General features: G+C 42.8%; 2 protein-coding genes across 6 annotated transcripts in view; both read right to left on the bottom strand.

The window, feature by feature from the left end:
* Positions 1-16,127, bottom strand: part of LOC108151128 (venom dipeptidyl peptidase 4) — a 76,763-nt gene that overhangs the window by 22,950 nt on the left and 37,686 nt on the right. For 3 of the 5 annotated variants that reach the window (XM_033387848.1, XM_017279549.2, XM_017279550.2), the window contains exon 1: positions 11,127-11,268. The exons of the other annotated variants lie outside the window; for them this stretch is intronic. The gene's annotated coding sequence lies outside the window, so the exon portion shown is untranslated. Of the gene's footprint in view, positions 1-11,126; positions 11,269-16,127 lie in introns of those variants that run through there. 5 annotated transcript variants of the gene reach the window in all.
* Positions 12,001-12,689, bottom strand: LOC108151137. Its single transcript, XM_017279562.2, has 2 exons — positions 12,650-12,689; positions 12,001-12,573 (listed from the first exon to the last, which is right to left on the bottom strand). Exon 2 carries the CDS (start codon positions 12,566-12,568, stop codon positions 12,125-12,127), a length of 444 nt encoding a protein of 147 aa, XP_017135051.1. The 5' UTR covers positions 12,569-12,573; positions 12,650-12,689; the 3' UTR covers positions 12,001-12,124.

Raw genomic sequence — 16,127 nt, 5'->3', positions numbered from 1 at the left:
TTAAGGAACACATCATTTCGGGCGTCGGGCAAAGCGGAAAAAACGGATTCCATTTACAGCTCTCGAAATTAGTAGGGCAAAACTAAAACTAACAAAACAAATATTTTTTAAATGTGGAAAACAGCTCCACGTTCGCCGCCCCGATGGTCCGCTCATGAGCTGCGGCTTAGGTGTGGTGGGAAAAGCGGAAAAACAGAGGGCTGCTGCTGCACTAAAAACGACTTAGTGGAACAAATTGGAAGCCAACTACTGGCTGAGAGTTTATAAGCTTTCACTCTCTCCCTATCCGGATCTGTCTCTCTCTCTCGCTCTTCATTCTCCCGCTTTCACCATTCTGCACTGCTCTCAAGTACGTACTTCAATTAACTGTTTTACCAGAGCCAGTGTGTCCCTGACCAGAGAGAAATACAGAAAATACTTTAAAATGTCCATCCAGAAGTTGGGAATAAAAGTTTATTGAATATCGTAAATGTTTACGATATACAAGAAGTCACTCCCTTCGCATCGTACAGATTCAAGTACAGTCGCGTCAAATTAAAGATGACTGCTTCCCCTCTCTGCCCCTCTCTCATCTGGAGAACGTAACCACCACTGTCTCTGCGGTGGCTGTGGGCTCGAGACTGCCTCTAGGCGATACAATTTAAGATTTATATGACAATTAAATGGCTCAATTAGGATTCACTTCGGCATTTGTGGCATTGAGCTATATATACATACATATATTTATGTATGTGTGTGTGTGTGTTTGGTTGGAAAATGGGTGAAAGAAGGGCTTAAAGTGTGAAATGTAATTAGTTTTGGAAACGTATCCTGGGTATATTGAACGAAATCGATACTGAAGTGGCTTGAAGTGTACTTGAGGATCGGCTGAGATTCGAGAGAGTTTTTAGGGTGTGTTTTAACACTTAAAGGAATCTCTGCATTGGGATGAGTACTTGTTTCTGTCCCATAAATTGGATTATGACGCATCAAGGGGGTAAAAACCTCTAGCCAGTGCTCAATAATAAAATTCTGAGCCAGTTGGCTGGCCTTAAATGCTGGCACTGGCAACAGTGGGTTGGTTGCTCACTCATCTCGCCCCCACCCCTCAAGGTAACGGTAAGCCAACGAAGCAATTTATTTTCGACCCAACTTTCCTCCGTGCGCCTACTTCTGCCTACTTTTGCCCACTTCTGCAGCCTGCAGGTCCTTTCTTCCTGTCGCCATTCAGAAAACCCATCAAACTACAAATGGCCGCACCTCATGTTCCATTCTCACTTTATTTTCCTCCAGTTTTTGTTTCTTTTCTCTCGCTTTCTACTTGTCTCTCGCTCTTTTTCCATAGTTCTGCGTCACAGCTGGCGCAGCGCTCCTTCTCCTTCTGCCTCTCCCTCTCCCTGTCTCCTTCCGTTCGTCTTCCACCTCGTTGGGCTCAAGTTTTATTTGTCGCAAAAATATTTTATTGTTGCAAGTTCATAAATAAGCATATAAATTTAATTTAATGTAAGGCAAAAAGGCTCTAGGCCTGCGGACCTAGGCACTGAAAGTGTCCTTGCAGCCCACATGCACAGACGCTCATACATTTTGAGCATATTAATATCGCTCCCGCACAAAGGAGGGAGATTGCATTTAATAAGCAACCCGAGAGTAATAAAAATACGGACACTTTGGGTCAAGTTTAGCTGAACGAAATGGCAAAATAAATCCCCCCCACGCCCTGGACTGGCAGTAAAAATAGTTTTAATAATAATAATAATAAACCTACAGGACCCTGACAAACTACCAGTTAAAGAATTTACTCAGCACGCCCGCAGCCTAAGACCGGACACGTTGAGCCCCAGAGAAGGCCGAAAAGAAGCCCAATATGGCCTCAATAAAAATGATAAGGAAACAGGAAATGCAAAAAACTTAGTATACAGGTAAACCTTTAAGCCTCCGTCAGCAGAAACTCCCCCAATAAAATCCAATATTTACAATATTATTATAATTCAAGACAAAAAGCTGAAAATGTGCCAGTGTCTCTGCTGAGATAAGGAATCAACAGAACGGAAAACAAAAGCCCGGATGAGCACCACCCTAGGTTAGATGTCTGTCGGGAGCTGTTTGCGGGGATTGAGCGGGAGCAGGAGCGGGAGCAGGATCAGGAGATTAAAGGGCAGTGGAGGGGAAGCAAATTGCAGGATATCAAGCTTGCAATTGAAGAACAATAGCAGTGAAATGTGGCTGAAAATTCAAATGAAAAGTGTGAACAAAATACATTCCTAAAAGTGTGATATGTATATTCCCTATTTTTATTGTGCCTTAATTCGGTAATAAATGGTTTTTACCCCCTCACAATTCAGGGCGGATCATTTTGATTTATAATAGACCGATGTAACACTAATTATGTTTGCCAAGCCGCCACTGGGCCAATTTATGGCTTTCCCATCCACTTCCCCGAATAAGGGAACTTTCTCGAGGGCTGTCAACGAATTTTCAATGAAACAAAAGCAAAAGTAAAAGTTTCTGGCCAGACGCAAGGTCCAGTGAACTGACGAGTTGATTATTATGATAATACGCGAATGAATAACAAGGCAACTTGACCGAAGATCACGCACACATTTTAATCAAATGAGTCTGCAGCCCCGACTCGGGGACCCCCAATTGGCCTGATGGCGGCCTCCAAACTTTCGTACTTTTGAATCCATTTTTTTGTCCTTCACAAAACTTTATCGAAAATTTCACTGAGTTCGTTTTGCATGGGGTACAAATTTTTCTAGCACACTTTTCCGGGTTCGAGTGGCAAAAGTTGAGTTCAACTTGGATGATTATAAACTTGTGCGCTAGGATTATAAAGTTGCACAATTTTGATCACATTAAATTGAAAGATTAATTGAAAACACCTTCGAAAACGGGGCAAAGGGAAACTGTCTGCCTCAAGTACTTTGATTTTCCGGCTAATCAGGGGAGAAAGGCCTGAAGCTCATTACAAAAAATAGCCATGGTCTACCCAAAACACTATAAATTATTATGGAAAGGGAGAAGCATGGAAAAAAGAACCAAATCAAAGCAAACCATGGAAGGAAAGAAGCAACAAATTAGCAACAGTCGTTCCTGTCTTCCTCTCTTTGCCATTGTTTTTTAGCGTCTCTTTTGCTCTATGTATAAACTGTTACAAGGTTTTGGCCACAAAGTTCCTTTTGTTCTAAGCAAACACAAACAGAAACACCAACACACATACATATCCATAATGGGCGCTGTGAGGCAGAAGCAGGACCCATCCAATCTCTCTCTATGTGTGTTTACCAAGAAAGCCTCCAAAAATAGTTGCTCGAAAATTTAAATATTGATTTTGAGCCCGCTCCCTTCTACAGCAAATATTTGCAATTCGAGCTGGAGCTGGAGCTGGAGCCGGAGCTGGAGCCGGAGCTGGAGAAAGAGGAGCCCCTGGAATGGGCATCTGGCGGTAGTGGGAGAGCTGCAAATAATATCGGAGTCTTGGTCCTTGCTTTTGTCTTTTGGGCATTCGCAAACATGTTGCAAATACTTTTGTTTGCTGGGACTCGGAGCCGCACCATCAAAGGCCTCCTCTTAGGCATAATTTGCGTGCCTAATGAAAATTTCAACGCAAATTTCAATTGCAAATAGATACAGAATCTACGAGTATTTGTCCGGAATTAGGTGAACTCGGTATACGCTGGCACTCGTAGCTTGGCTGGGCCTGGGTCTGGGTCTGGGCCTGGGCCTTGGCTCGGGGGAGAACCTTTGAAATTTGTGCATCACGGAATGAAAGTCACACTTAATTCTGATGTCTGCTAATTTATAGGACGGCGGGTACTTGATTAGATAATCCAGCCACAAGCACCCCTTTAGCAACCGCAAACGGTCCCTGATAATCATATCGTTGACGGGCTCAAGTTGGTATTCCTGCTATCGATGACTGCTTAAGCGGGCAGACATGTGATTTATATGGCCGGTTTTATGTCGAGTACTTTTTGCTGCTGATTGCTGATGAAATTATACACATTTGATAAACAAAAAAGTGCCGACCAACTTTGGTCATTGCATTTGCTAATTCGTTTTGCATGCCAAAATTAGCCGCATTATTCAAATTCAAAGTCCAGAAGTGTTTTGGTAAGGGGCGGAAAAAGAGTGCCGATAAGGGCCGACGATGGGGGGGGGGGGGGGGGAGGGCTGGTAAACAGTGAGGGAGGAAAGAGATAATTAGTTTCCAAGTCCTGACGAGAAGCTGCCAACTTTGGCAGACAAGAGCAGCATAATGAGTGTCAGTGGAGAGAGGTAGAGCCATAACAGTGTTGCACAATTATATTGTGCCATCTAGTGTTGCATAATGGCAATACTAATGTAATGTAGAGAATAATGACGCTAAATAAATAGTTCATTGGTGTAAGAAAATGAAAGGAATCCAATGGAATGAATGTCAGTATAGAGAAGTAGGAGCATAACAGTGTTGCACAATGATGTTTTGCATTAAGGGAGTTGATTTGTGGAAAAGATGAAAGAAATCAAATGTAGATAATGTAGTAGATAAAAGTAAAGGCATAACAGTGTTGCACAATGATATTGTGCCATCTAGTGTCGCATAATGGCAATACTAATGTAATGTAGAGAATAATGATACTAAAAACATAGTTGTTTCGTGAAAGAAGATGAACAAAATCAAATCAAATGAATGCCAGTAGATAAAAGTAGAGGCCAAACAGTGTTGCACATTGATATTATGCCATCTAGTGATGCATAACGGCAATAATAATGTAATGTAGAGAATAATGACACTAAAAACGTAGTTAATTAATTGTGTGCCAGTAGATAAAAAATGAGGCATTAAAGTGCTGCACAATGCTAATGTGCATTCCAGTGTTGCATAATGGCACAGTTAAGAGAGTGATGACACTAAAAACATGGTTAATTCGTAAGCCTGGTATTATCTCAAATGCGTTAAAATTTAAAAATAAAGAATATTTTGTTTACCCACTGGATTCGAACAGGAAAGTCTTTTCTTAGCTTTGTTATATTTCCAGTCTAAACGTCGCCCATACATACATTTGACTTATCGCCAGTTTCTGAATTATGAGCTGCACACTTCTGCCACCCTTCGAAAACAGAGCATGCCGTAATTTTGGCATAATTCACCGATTAGATTGCCCCGTTCTTAGCCATAAACTCGAGAATCCGATTAGACTAATGCGAACGAGCGTTCCCCCCGCGACATTCCCCGCCCCGACAGAAAACTTTAAATTAGACAAAGGCTACAGCCTTTGTTCTCTCTCTGAAACTTCAGTTACTCGCAGAAAAGAAGTGCGAGAATAAAAATTTGCAGAAATTGTTGGGGTAATCAAATAAATTAGACAAGTACGTGCAAGTGCGTTATTTTCAGCACATTAAGTGATGATATTGTTTTTGTTGCCCCGAGCGCAATGACGGACCGACTGGGCGAGAGAATGGGCGAATGAGTGAGTGGGCAATGGTGGGCAATGGGGGGCGCTGGCGGGCGCTGGCGGGGGGCTTGCCGGATGGAGCACTCTCCAAAAACTAGACTGAATGAATCAACTCGTCGGGCTGTAATAGCCACTGACGCTGGGCCCAGCATTAAGACAATCATTTTAATTGGAGTGCCACTTGCGCGCACAGTACAAGCTATCCAAAAAAGGAAATCCCAACGAGAATGCTCCGGCTCCCTCTCTCCCGCTCTCTCTCTCTGGCTCATTGTCTGTCTCTGTCAGTCAATGGATGTCGGATGTGCCACTAAACGCTTAATAAAAAGTTTTTGGCTGCTATCGCTTCAGATGTTGTTTTTAGTTTTACTATTTCTTCTGGTATTTACTCTGAGGCTTAGGCGTCCAACACTCGAGAGTTAAGTAGATTTTATTTGATTTACTGGGCTGTTTGGGAAGAGCACTGCCACGATTGGAGTGCGGAATGATAAGTACAAATAACTTGCACAATAAGTACCTACCCACATATGAAGCTTAGTCGGGTTTTAATTGGTATTGAATTGCATTCCTTATTAAGATCGAGGGGCAGACATGTGCATTGCTGGCTCGTCCTTTCGGATCATGTTACTCATTACAGAAGGTTAAGCTCAATCTCAATCGATAGGACAAACAGAGCTAATATTTATAATTAAATTCGATGTCCATCTGCTCCGTTCCACGGCTATGTATATATTCTATTCTGGTTATTAACAATCTAATCAAATGAGCGTGTAGATGCCCAATCTAATTTAATTGTATTGTCCAGCGAAAATACCGCAATGAGGTAAATGTTATTAACTTTGCATTAGACACAATCCGGTAAACTCTCTGGCAAAGGGTCCATAAACAATGCCACCGACCACAGGCCTTGCCGCAAAGCCGCAATTGGAAATGCCTCATTGGACTGCCACAGTTGCAGCAATGTGCAATGTAATTACTACCGGCACGGCCTGTCCCTTTGAAATGAGTGTGATTTAATTTTTGGTTTAAATTTACAATTTTCAAAGCGGCAAGGCGGCAAGGCGTCAACACTGATTTACTGGTGGTTTTTACCAAAAACGAATCTATTACATTTGTACTTTAATCAGCCTCGAAAGCTTTTCGCTCACACGAAGGACGGAGGGACGGAGGGGCGGAAGGACGGAAGGACAGATGGACAGAAGGACAGGACTCTTTGCCATTTTCATCTAAATATGAAAAGGGTTTGTGTTTGCTTGTGTGCCTATGTGTGAGGTTTGCATGAAAGGCCATTGAGCAGGAGTGTTCAAGTATTAGAGGGCTAACACGTCCACGTCCACGCGTACACCCACACCCACACCCACACCCACACCCATAAAACCCATAATACCCATAATACCCATACGCCTCCTGTTGCCTCACTTGTTTGCACATTTCTCATTTGACGCACTCGCTCGGCTTTCAATGTTAATTATACTTGTTGGACACACCCCTTCGCCGCACCCCCTCCCAATGCCACTCATTATGCAGTTCATATGGGATCCATGGAGCATATAAACCATATAAAAGTGAGCATGTTTTCAGCAGATTTTCCACCCTCATCCTTCCGTCCACGTCACGCCATGCCACGCCACGGCACACGCTTGTAAAGCCATTTGCGTGGGCCGTTTTAGTATTTTTTCAGCTTCTCACCTCGCGCTTTGCTCCTTTCGCGTGTCCAACATTTTAGCATTTTATTATAAATATTAAAATTAATCACTCAGCTAAGACGGGGGGGGGAGCCAGGAGAAGAGCAGGACCCGGACTCGGACTCGGTTTCGGTCAACGAAAATGTGTTCACCATTCGGAATGGTCCTTTAATTAGCCCGTTTCAAGCGGAATGTGACGGTTGATTACCGCTCAGATACCCCTTTCAGCTGTGCCAAAGGATCGTGTTGGAACCGCCCTCTTGTTTGGGCCTGGCCTTTGTAGAGCTTGGAATATTCGAATAAGATCGTGTATGCTGTGCAACGAATCGCTTTCTTCACCACTATCTAGGGTATTCCATTGCCCCTTAGCACGCCCTCCCTTCTATGAGTTTTCGTGTGAAGAAACCCAAGAAGACGGACCTTTTGGCCCCCTCCCCTCTACGCGCTCGGATACTTGCGTGTATCGTAGCGTCAATGTGTCCCTGCCTTGTTTATTTGCCTTTTAATAGGGGCCTGTATTTCAGGCGGCGTGTTTTTTTATATCACACTGGTAACACGCGCCGCATACGCAATTTTCCCGCCTCAAATGAGGCTGTGGAATTTGGTCGACGGTAATGAAAACTATGCCAGTCAAGCAGGGATCAGAAAACCAATGCAGTACTTTTGTCAAATCAGCCGGGGCAGTCGGGGCAGTTGGGGCAGTTGGGGCAGTTGGGGCAGCCGGCGCAGACGGAAACGGGGCCAATCTCCGTCAGCTCAACCGAACTCAATTGGGCATGGCGATGGCCAAGTTCTGGTTTTATTTTCATTTTCATTTGCCAAACGGGGCCACTTGAATGCGCAATGAAGCTGCCACCCAGAGACAGTCAGAGTCGGAGCTGGAGCTGGAGCCAGCAGCCACAAAAAAAAAAACAAGTTTCAGGGGAGCAAGAGAGCTTCAGTCGAACAAATTTTGAATTTTTGCATAAATTAAACGCGCTATTCGGTTATTTTAGTTGGAACATTTAAGCAATTTCCGTGACTATCGCTGGAGATTTGTTGCCACAGAATCTGCACTGGAAATCCGATGCTCAAAATTCATAGAACGAGAACGGGAACGAGTACGAGTAGGAGAAAGGCCCAAAGAGAGGCCTGGGAGGGAATGAAAAGTGCAACAGCCCCACTCGAGATTATTGTTGACATTAAGCGCCGCCAGGCTGATCTGCCCCCACCACCCAGCATCCACCCCCACCCCACAGAGAATCCCCAGCCCAGCCACAATCCTAGTGTTAATTAAGCTTACAGAACAAGGACCAGAAACGGCACAGGCAACGGGACAGGCAGCGGCAGGGGCAGCTGCTGCGGCATAAAGCTGTTAAGTTTCTGTCCTGCCCTGGGCCTGTCCGCTGTTGTTTTAGCTGGCGGCAGCTTAATTATTTTCATGATTTTTCCATTTACAGTTTTACGTTCACATTTTCCGTCCGCTTCGCTTTTCCTTTTGTCGAGTGTTTTTGGTTGTTTGTGGTCATTTCATTAAATTAAATCAATTAATTTCCCACCGTTTTTTTTTTACTCTGCATTTATGTTTTATTATTTTCCAGCGTGTCACTGAAATGCTAAATGGCTGGGCACTGAGATTATTTGCATATTTCAGATTTCATTGTGCAAGATTGCATTCGGCTTGGGAATCCTTTTTTCAATCGAAATTTGCCGAAACTAATTTGATTTTATTTAAATTTGATGAGCCGATGCACCGATGAACCGGTGTTTAGTTTGCATACCTCCCAAATATATGTAAGTGGATATAAATTGTTAAAACGAATGACATTTTAGCTTTAATTAGCCACGCCCCATTACATTTTTTCTTTTTGTATTGCTAACACATAAATATAAATATATGATGACTCAATTCAATTTTGCCCAACGGTTTTTGTAGACTTGTTTCGATTGAAAACTTTTAAAAGCTCGCTTTAATTTAATTTTATTTCATTAGCACGAACTTTTTGCGGTCCAAAACCAGAACAAACGAGAGAACAAATGAATGCAAAAAATAAAACTAAGACCAAAAAATACAAGATTTTGTCGGCTTTTGTTTTGATAAGCTCTGACTGGAGCGCCATATATGTAGCACAGCTCCAGGTCCATATAGTACGAGCTTGTGTGTTTGCAGTTGGCTTTTTGTTGAATCGGGAAAATTTTGCATGATTACTCTTTTTATTTCTGTTTTGGCAGGGGAACTCTTTCTTTAATGGGATTTTTTTGTTTAAGCTAGCGTAGATTATTTGCCGAATGAGATAGCAAATCTGGAATTCGCACAGTGGCGCTAAACGGTTGCTAAGGTGAGTTTTCTTCACTGAATGTGGCCATAAATTCGATGTTGGGTTTTCATCAATCAGTTTTTGGAATATTACTCATACGCCGAGTGGCTTGTATCTATAGAACACTGCTAAAAATAGTTTGAATAGTGTGAATGTGTGTATATGCTGAGAGCGTGGAGCAATTTAAACGGCCTAGATTTCGTGGACAGCTGGTTGAATGCTCGCTCGCAATCCCGCACTCACAGAAATACTCATACTCACACTCATACTCGTACTCGTACGCTGAAAGCATCACGAGTTCTATTTTTCAATTATTTGTGAAAATTTTGAGGTCTTCCATCCTCCTCCTCCTCCTCCTCCTCCTTCTCCTCGCACACAGGTCTTTCCGAGGAATTCCCCCATTATAACGCCTTATCAGTTGCCTTATCTCCACTCCTAATTCGCTCTGAAGCTGTTGGGTTTTGACCTTTTGGCCCAAAACATCACTAAGCTCTTTTCTGGGAAAGCCAATCATTATTTAAATAATGCTTTTAATATTCTGCTTTCTGTGCAGTTCGTGTGGATATGCAAAATCTTGGGGCAATGCATGGATGAATTAATATGCAGCATTTCGAAGGGGAGTTAAATGGAAAAACAAGCTGCGTGGCGAATGAAATTTACTTTATATATATTTCATAAACTTTGGTATTCTTGTTAAGTACTAGGAATATTCAAATTTGTCTGTATTTGACAATATTATCACTTTTATTTTTATTAAAAAAAAAAAAAAAAGGAATAGCCAATATCTTTTATAAACATACATATTCTTTATATTAAAAAAAAATACTAATTTAAAGAAAATATTGTTTTCTAATCAGTATACAATATTCCTTTTCTATATGCATTTTATTGATATTAATTTGATTTTCTTTCAGGCTCTTTAATGCTCTTCCACTTGACACATTCCTTTGATCACTTCTTACGGGCTCTTCTCGATTCTGGCTGGCAGAACCGCAGAGCTTTTCCAATTAGTTTAATGCATCATTTTGTCTTTTCGGCAGGAAGCCAAGGAAAACTCTTTCATACACATACTGCACGTCTATATAGTGCATATGTATATGCATAAGTATATACTATGTATTTTGTTTAGACAGGCACAAGCCAAGTTTGTAACCACTTCATAACACTCGACGGCAAATGTCTTCGCTTGCATTCGTGCTTTTTGGCTTTTTGCTTTTTGGTTTCTCTGTTGTTGATGTTGTTTTTATATAAACAAGAAATGCGGCTACAACAAAACAAAAAATATATATTACGGCTTGGTAATGCCGTTGGAAAAGTTTATTTCGTTTTTGGCTCTTTAGTTGGCTTTTCCTATTTTCGTTCCGCAGACAAAACGGCGGCGGGCACGTCTTCCGGTTGAGAACGGAATCGGAATTATAACTAGGCGAAATTTGATTACGGTTGATGTCAGAGAGTCGGAATGGGTATGGGAATTGCAGAACTTGTTAATTTGAATGGAAACTGAAGGGAAACACAGTCACAGACACAGATAGGGGAACAGAACCAGACACCCAGACACCCAGGCAGATGGATAGACAGATGGATGATTGCTTGGCGGCAATTGCAGAGGAATTCCTCTCAAAATGCCAATAGATCGAGCCCAATAGAGCGCTTGATGCAATTACTATCCGTCCCCGTATCTGAGTATCTGAGTATCTGAGGCTGGTTGAGACACGCGAGGTCGAACTTACAGATGGATACTCCCACACGCCACACGGCACACGGAGGCACAAATCACACGAAAACTGACTTCCGCGGAGGAGATTTTCTCGAAGTCCGAACCGAAACCGAACCGAACCGAAACGAAACGAAGCGAACCGCACGTGGCGACAGTCAAGCAGCAACTGAATTCAGCCTCAGCTGGAGAACGGCAGAGGCAGAGACAGAGGCAGAGACAGAAGCAGAGCGTTCAGCCAGAGCTGGCGGAGCAGAGCGGAATCGGCTCAGAGCGAAACCTGCCGTGAGTGGAAAGCCGGCGAAAGAGCATAGCAAAACAGAACAGCGAGGGCCCAGAGAGAGTGGGCTCGCGCAACAGGTTGCTCTTCTGGTCATTTAGCCTCGTTAAGAGTGCGCGACCATGCTCCTCTTTGGGTCACACTCTGCGTATGGGCGATGTGCATACATATGTACATATGTACGTATGGGTATCGGTGTGCTGGTGTGCGTGTGTGTGTGTGTGTGTGTGTGTGCGTGCCGGAAAATCGCCGACAAATTGTTCAGAAAGTGCACATGACTCGGATTACGAAATGGGTTTGTCTTAGCCTCCAGCTCCAGCTCCTTCCTTGGCCGTCTCGTCCAGCTGTGGCCTGTCAAAGTTACTACACAAACAATAATTCTACAATGGAGAGACCAGCGCAGAACAGGGCATAGATCTAAATACTCGTAAGTATGGGATTTGTAGTCCGGTCTCCGGCTCTTGTATAATTTATACCGATTATATAATTAAGTATTTTCAACGTCTAAGGACTAGTTTGGGCTAACAGTGGGAAAGTCAAGGAAACTTGCTGGTCGTTCGAGCCATGAGCGAAGCGAGTATAAAAACTGGAGTGGCCAAAGTCCTTTCTATTAACTTCTACATTCAACCCCCAAATTTTAATACAAATTAATACGAAAAAATAACACAAATTTGAAAACAAAGTAGGTGTGTATAGAATTGTCGGCGTGTCTGTCGTCAACGGTGTAGCGGCGCTTATTCAGAAGAAAACTCAGAAGAAGCAGAAGGCTCTGCAACAGGCTGAGGGTCCGAGTCTGGATGGGGAACTTCCTCTGGAGCTGGAGCAGAGTCCAATGGGATGATCGTTTCAGATTCCAGACGTTGAGCGACCGACGCAAATACTGAATTTGATAGAGACGCAGCGACATTGTCTACCAATATATTGTACATATCCTTGACAACATACGCCACATCGGCTGGCGCTGGGTCACGGATCGAGGCCAGGGCATTTTTAACAGAAATATTGATCGCCTTCAGCTGATTGTTCATGTCCTGTATTTTCCGGAGACTGTCTCGGGATTTCTGTAGGGCAGCAGTGATGCGGTCCAACAGGGCCTGATCCTCGATACGCCTGTTGGTCGCATTCTCCCGAAGACATTCCAGCAGCATTAAGCGGTTGTTGATATTCATAGACATCATGCGTACTTGTGAATACACAGAATACACAGAAAATATAATATTTTATTTTTTATTTAAATTTAGGAAACAAGATATATGTACTTGTTATTCCGTACGAGCTGGGGCTTATACTGATAGTTTCAAATGTTTGATGCCTAGGGGGAGAGCGAAGGAGAAACTGTAGCCTGCTGTGTTTGTTGCTCAATTAGATGATTGTCATCATTTATAATAATTAACTGAGTAAGCCGATTAGTTGGCTTATCAATTAAACATTATGAGAGTTTCCCACAGGCCACACCTCTCCTCCTCCACCGGCAGGCGAAAAATCAATGTCGCAATAAACATAATCGTCATTATCCTATTTAATGCTGCTCAAGAGGCCGAAGGACACCACAGTACACCACAGTACACCACAGTACACCAGAGGAAGGACACTTTTATGATGTCATCGTTGGCTTCAGCTTCCGCCTCTGCCTCTGCCTCTGCTTCTGATTCTGATTCTGCTTGGTGGTGCATTCATAATTGATCGTCCTGTGGGCACCAGCGTGTCCTTTGGTACGAGATAGGCGTTTAAGCAAAGTGAAGACTAAGAGCTTTAGTATCATTTCGTTTGGTGACCCAACCAAAGGGATTCCTTTGCCACATTACCTAAATCTCTTTATCCGTATCCCTTTTTTTTCGTTCAATTTTAAATGTGCCAGAATGGTGGAAAAAATCCTTTGTTAATTGGTCAAAGTCCTTGATTTTCCCTCAAGAGGGGTGGGGGGAACATGGGACTTGAAGATGGGGGCCCAAGAAGAGAGTATAATAAAATCAGTAAGCATACTCGTCTATGGCCGATGTGTCAATATATCATTTAGCCATGGGATTGATGATAGGTCAAGTAGTAACCAGAAAAGATGCTTGGAATGTTGCGTGGTGGTATGTTTTATTTATCGTCTAATTTCAAGAGTATATGACCATCGGTGCGACGAAATAATATTCCCTAATGGTTTCTAATTAGATTAATAGGCAAATAATACTGGCCCGACTGCCCCGGCTGCCTTGCGGTCTAGGTCAGTGTCAATATGATAAGGGTGTTGTGGGGTTGGGAACTGCCTTTTCTGCTCTGTCAGCTGGTCTAAGAAGGCAGAAGGAAGCTAAGCTGAGAGGAGTAACAATGCGAAGCTTAAGATTTGCCCTTAACTGAACGCCAGAAAGGGATCAACTTTAAAAGGGAGCTCGGCACATCGAAAATTCATCAAGTTGAGTAGCAACAGTTAATAAATAATTTACTTTAGGCCTCTCCAAAGAGTGAGGAAGCACACACTTTAATTTGAATATGCCCAAATCATCATTATTTTGGTTGCCAACTAGTTAGCTTTTCCTCCCATACCTCGCCCCAGCAGCCATGATGTAAATGGGAAATTCTATCAATTTTCCATTCAATCATTTCTTCCACCGGCGCTCCTAAGCCGACTATGCAAATTGAAGTCAAGAGGCATTAAGTCGAATCCCGAAACTAAAATGCTACTCGATGACACAATTGTCAGGGCTTTATCGGCTTATTCCTATGCATGACTGCAGACACTCACACAGACCCATAAGCTGGTATCGCAAAGGAAAAAGCTTTGCGAATTTTCCACAGTTTTCTGCACATTTTCTAGCTGGTGTCGAACTCATGTGCATACATGCACGCACATATCAGATAAACCATCTTTTTGGAAACACTGTTTCAAAGTAGTACACTTTGGCTTTAACTGGAAGCTGACATCATGCAGCAATGCCTAAAGTATTTACACACTATATGTACACACTATAATCGTTTAAAGGACACAAAACGTTCTGGTTTCGATAGACTAAACTGCTCATCGATTCAGTGAGGCGAGCTATGTTTAAAATTCCACATACTCTCATCTCATATTCGTTCTTATCATATCTTTTCATTAATTTTTATTTTGTCTGCAGAAAATGTGAATGGCAATCACCTTCCGACATCTCCAAGATTTTAATTGACAAATTTAAGCCGCCCTTTGTGGACCTTGCCAAAGCCATTGCCAAGGGTTGTAGTTCACTTCTCACAAAATACCATAGCCTGTACACGTTTTCTCTTTAAGCCAAACGTAGAACGGAATTGGCAGCAGGCCGAAATTGGCTCCAGAATTGCAGTTAACCATTCTCTATTCCAGCCATCGAGCCATCCAGCTGTCCTGCCAGCCCAATTTGAAATTGATGTGCGGTTGAAAGGTGATTTATTGCGACCAATGAAGGAAAGGACTCTCTCTCTCTCTCTCTCCGACTTTCTCTGTCTATCTGTCTGTCTGTCTGGCTTTGTATTTCGCCCAACAAGTTTCGGTTAGGTTTTCATTATATTTTATTTTATTTTATTTTGTAATTCAATCAAGCAAACCTTTTTCAGCTTTTTCAGCACTTCCAGCTAAATTGATGATGAACACCGAATACTAAAGGCTAAATGTCACAAAAGAGAGAGGTTCAGATAGGTCAATAATTTATAGCATAATATCGGCTACATGCATACTGTGGGTACGTGTAGGAGTTCGAATCGAATAAGCCCGCCAAAATGGAAAACCAGTAAGGAATACAACTTCGGTTCGCCTCAGTTTAAATACTCTCTAAATCTGTATATTTCGTAACTGAGGAAGCTATGAGTTATGAAAAAACTTTGGAGAAACTGCGATCCTTTGGTTAGATTATCCCTGGCAACAAAACCGCTTTCCTCCAAATAACTTGGGATCGGAGATAAAATAATAATATAATACAATAAAAACCAAGGAGTATATAAAGTTTTCCGCCTCACTTCACTCCAATGAAACTTGATGGAATGCTCGTAAGTCATTTGACAGTCTAAATAGCTTTCGACCCAAATCAATATAAAAATGCCAGCTATAAAAGAGAAGCACGAAATGCCAAACAATCTTTTATGAAAATTTTACACTCGACCGAGCATTTTCTATTAATTTTTCGGGACCATGAGTGGATAAAGTGATTGAAGATGTTGAAAAATGTTTGCCTTAAAGTTGTGTAGCGGAATAAAAAGTTGCCTGGCATCGCGGAGATTTCCTTGAACTTTACTCATTATCCCGACTATTAACTGTCGCTCTACAGCCGTGTCGCAATACTCGCTAGCAGAGCTGGAAGCTGGAGCTCGACTCAACTATGCCAACTACTTACAAAAGTTTCCCCTGGCTCCCCCAGGGCACACTCGCAACACCTATCATTTGCATCTGTCTTTCGCCGCTGTCTCACGGACACTTCCTCTTGGGTGTCAGAGGCATCCATATTCGTGTCTGTGTCCGTGTCTGTGGCCGTGTCCGTGTGCGTGTCACTTGGCAGCCATCGCAAGTCAAACACGAAAAGTTCGATTGCATTTTTGGTGGTTAGGTGGTTGGGTGGTTGGGTGGTTGGGTGGTTGGGAGGCTTTGCTTTCCGCCTATTCACTTGTGTGTGGCACGGCACGTGTCTGCGGAAAGACGCATACGCCACGTTGCGCGAATCGTTGACTAATTAAACTAATCTCTCCGCCTGCCTCGATGGCTGAGCAAACACCTTGAGCTGAAATTATTCCGGATTGCCTCCCCTG

This window comes from Drosophila miranda, chromosome XR (genome assembly GCF_003369915.1).
Source record: "Drosophila miranda strain MSH22 chromosome XR, D.miranda_PacBio2.1, whole genome shotgun sequence".
Taxonomy (NCBI): domain Eukaryota; kingdom Metazoa; phylum Arthropoda; class Insecta; order Diptera; family Drosophilidae; genus Drosophila; species Drosophila miranda.
This window is presented reverse-complemented; position numbering and strand designations above follow the sequence as displayed.

What these genes read in the sequence shown, in the direction of transcription:
- LOC108151137 (XM_017279562.2), bottom strand. Translation starts at nt 12,568, where the DNA reads ATGATGTCTATGAATATCAACAACCGCTTAATGCTGCTGGAATGTCTT.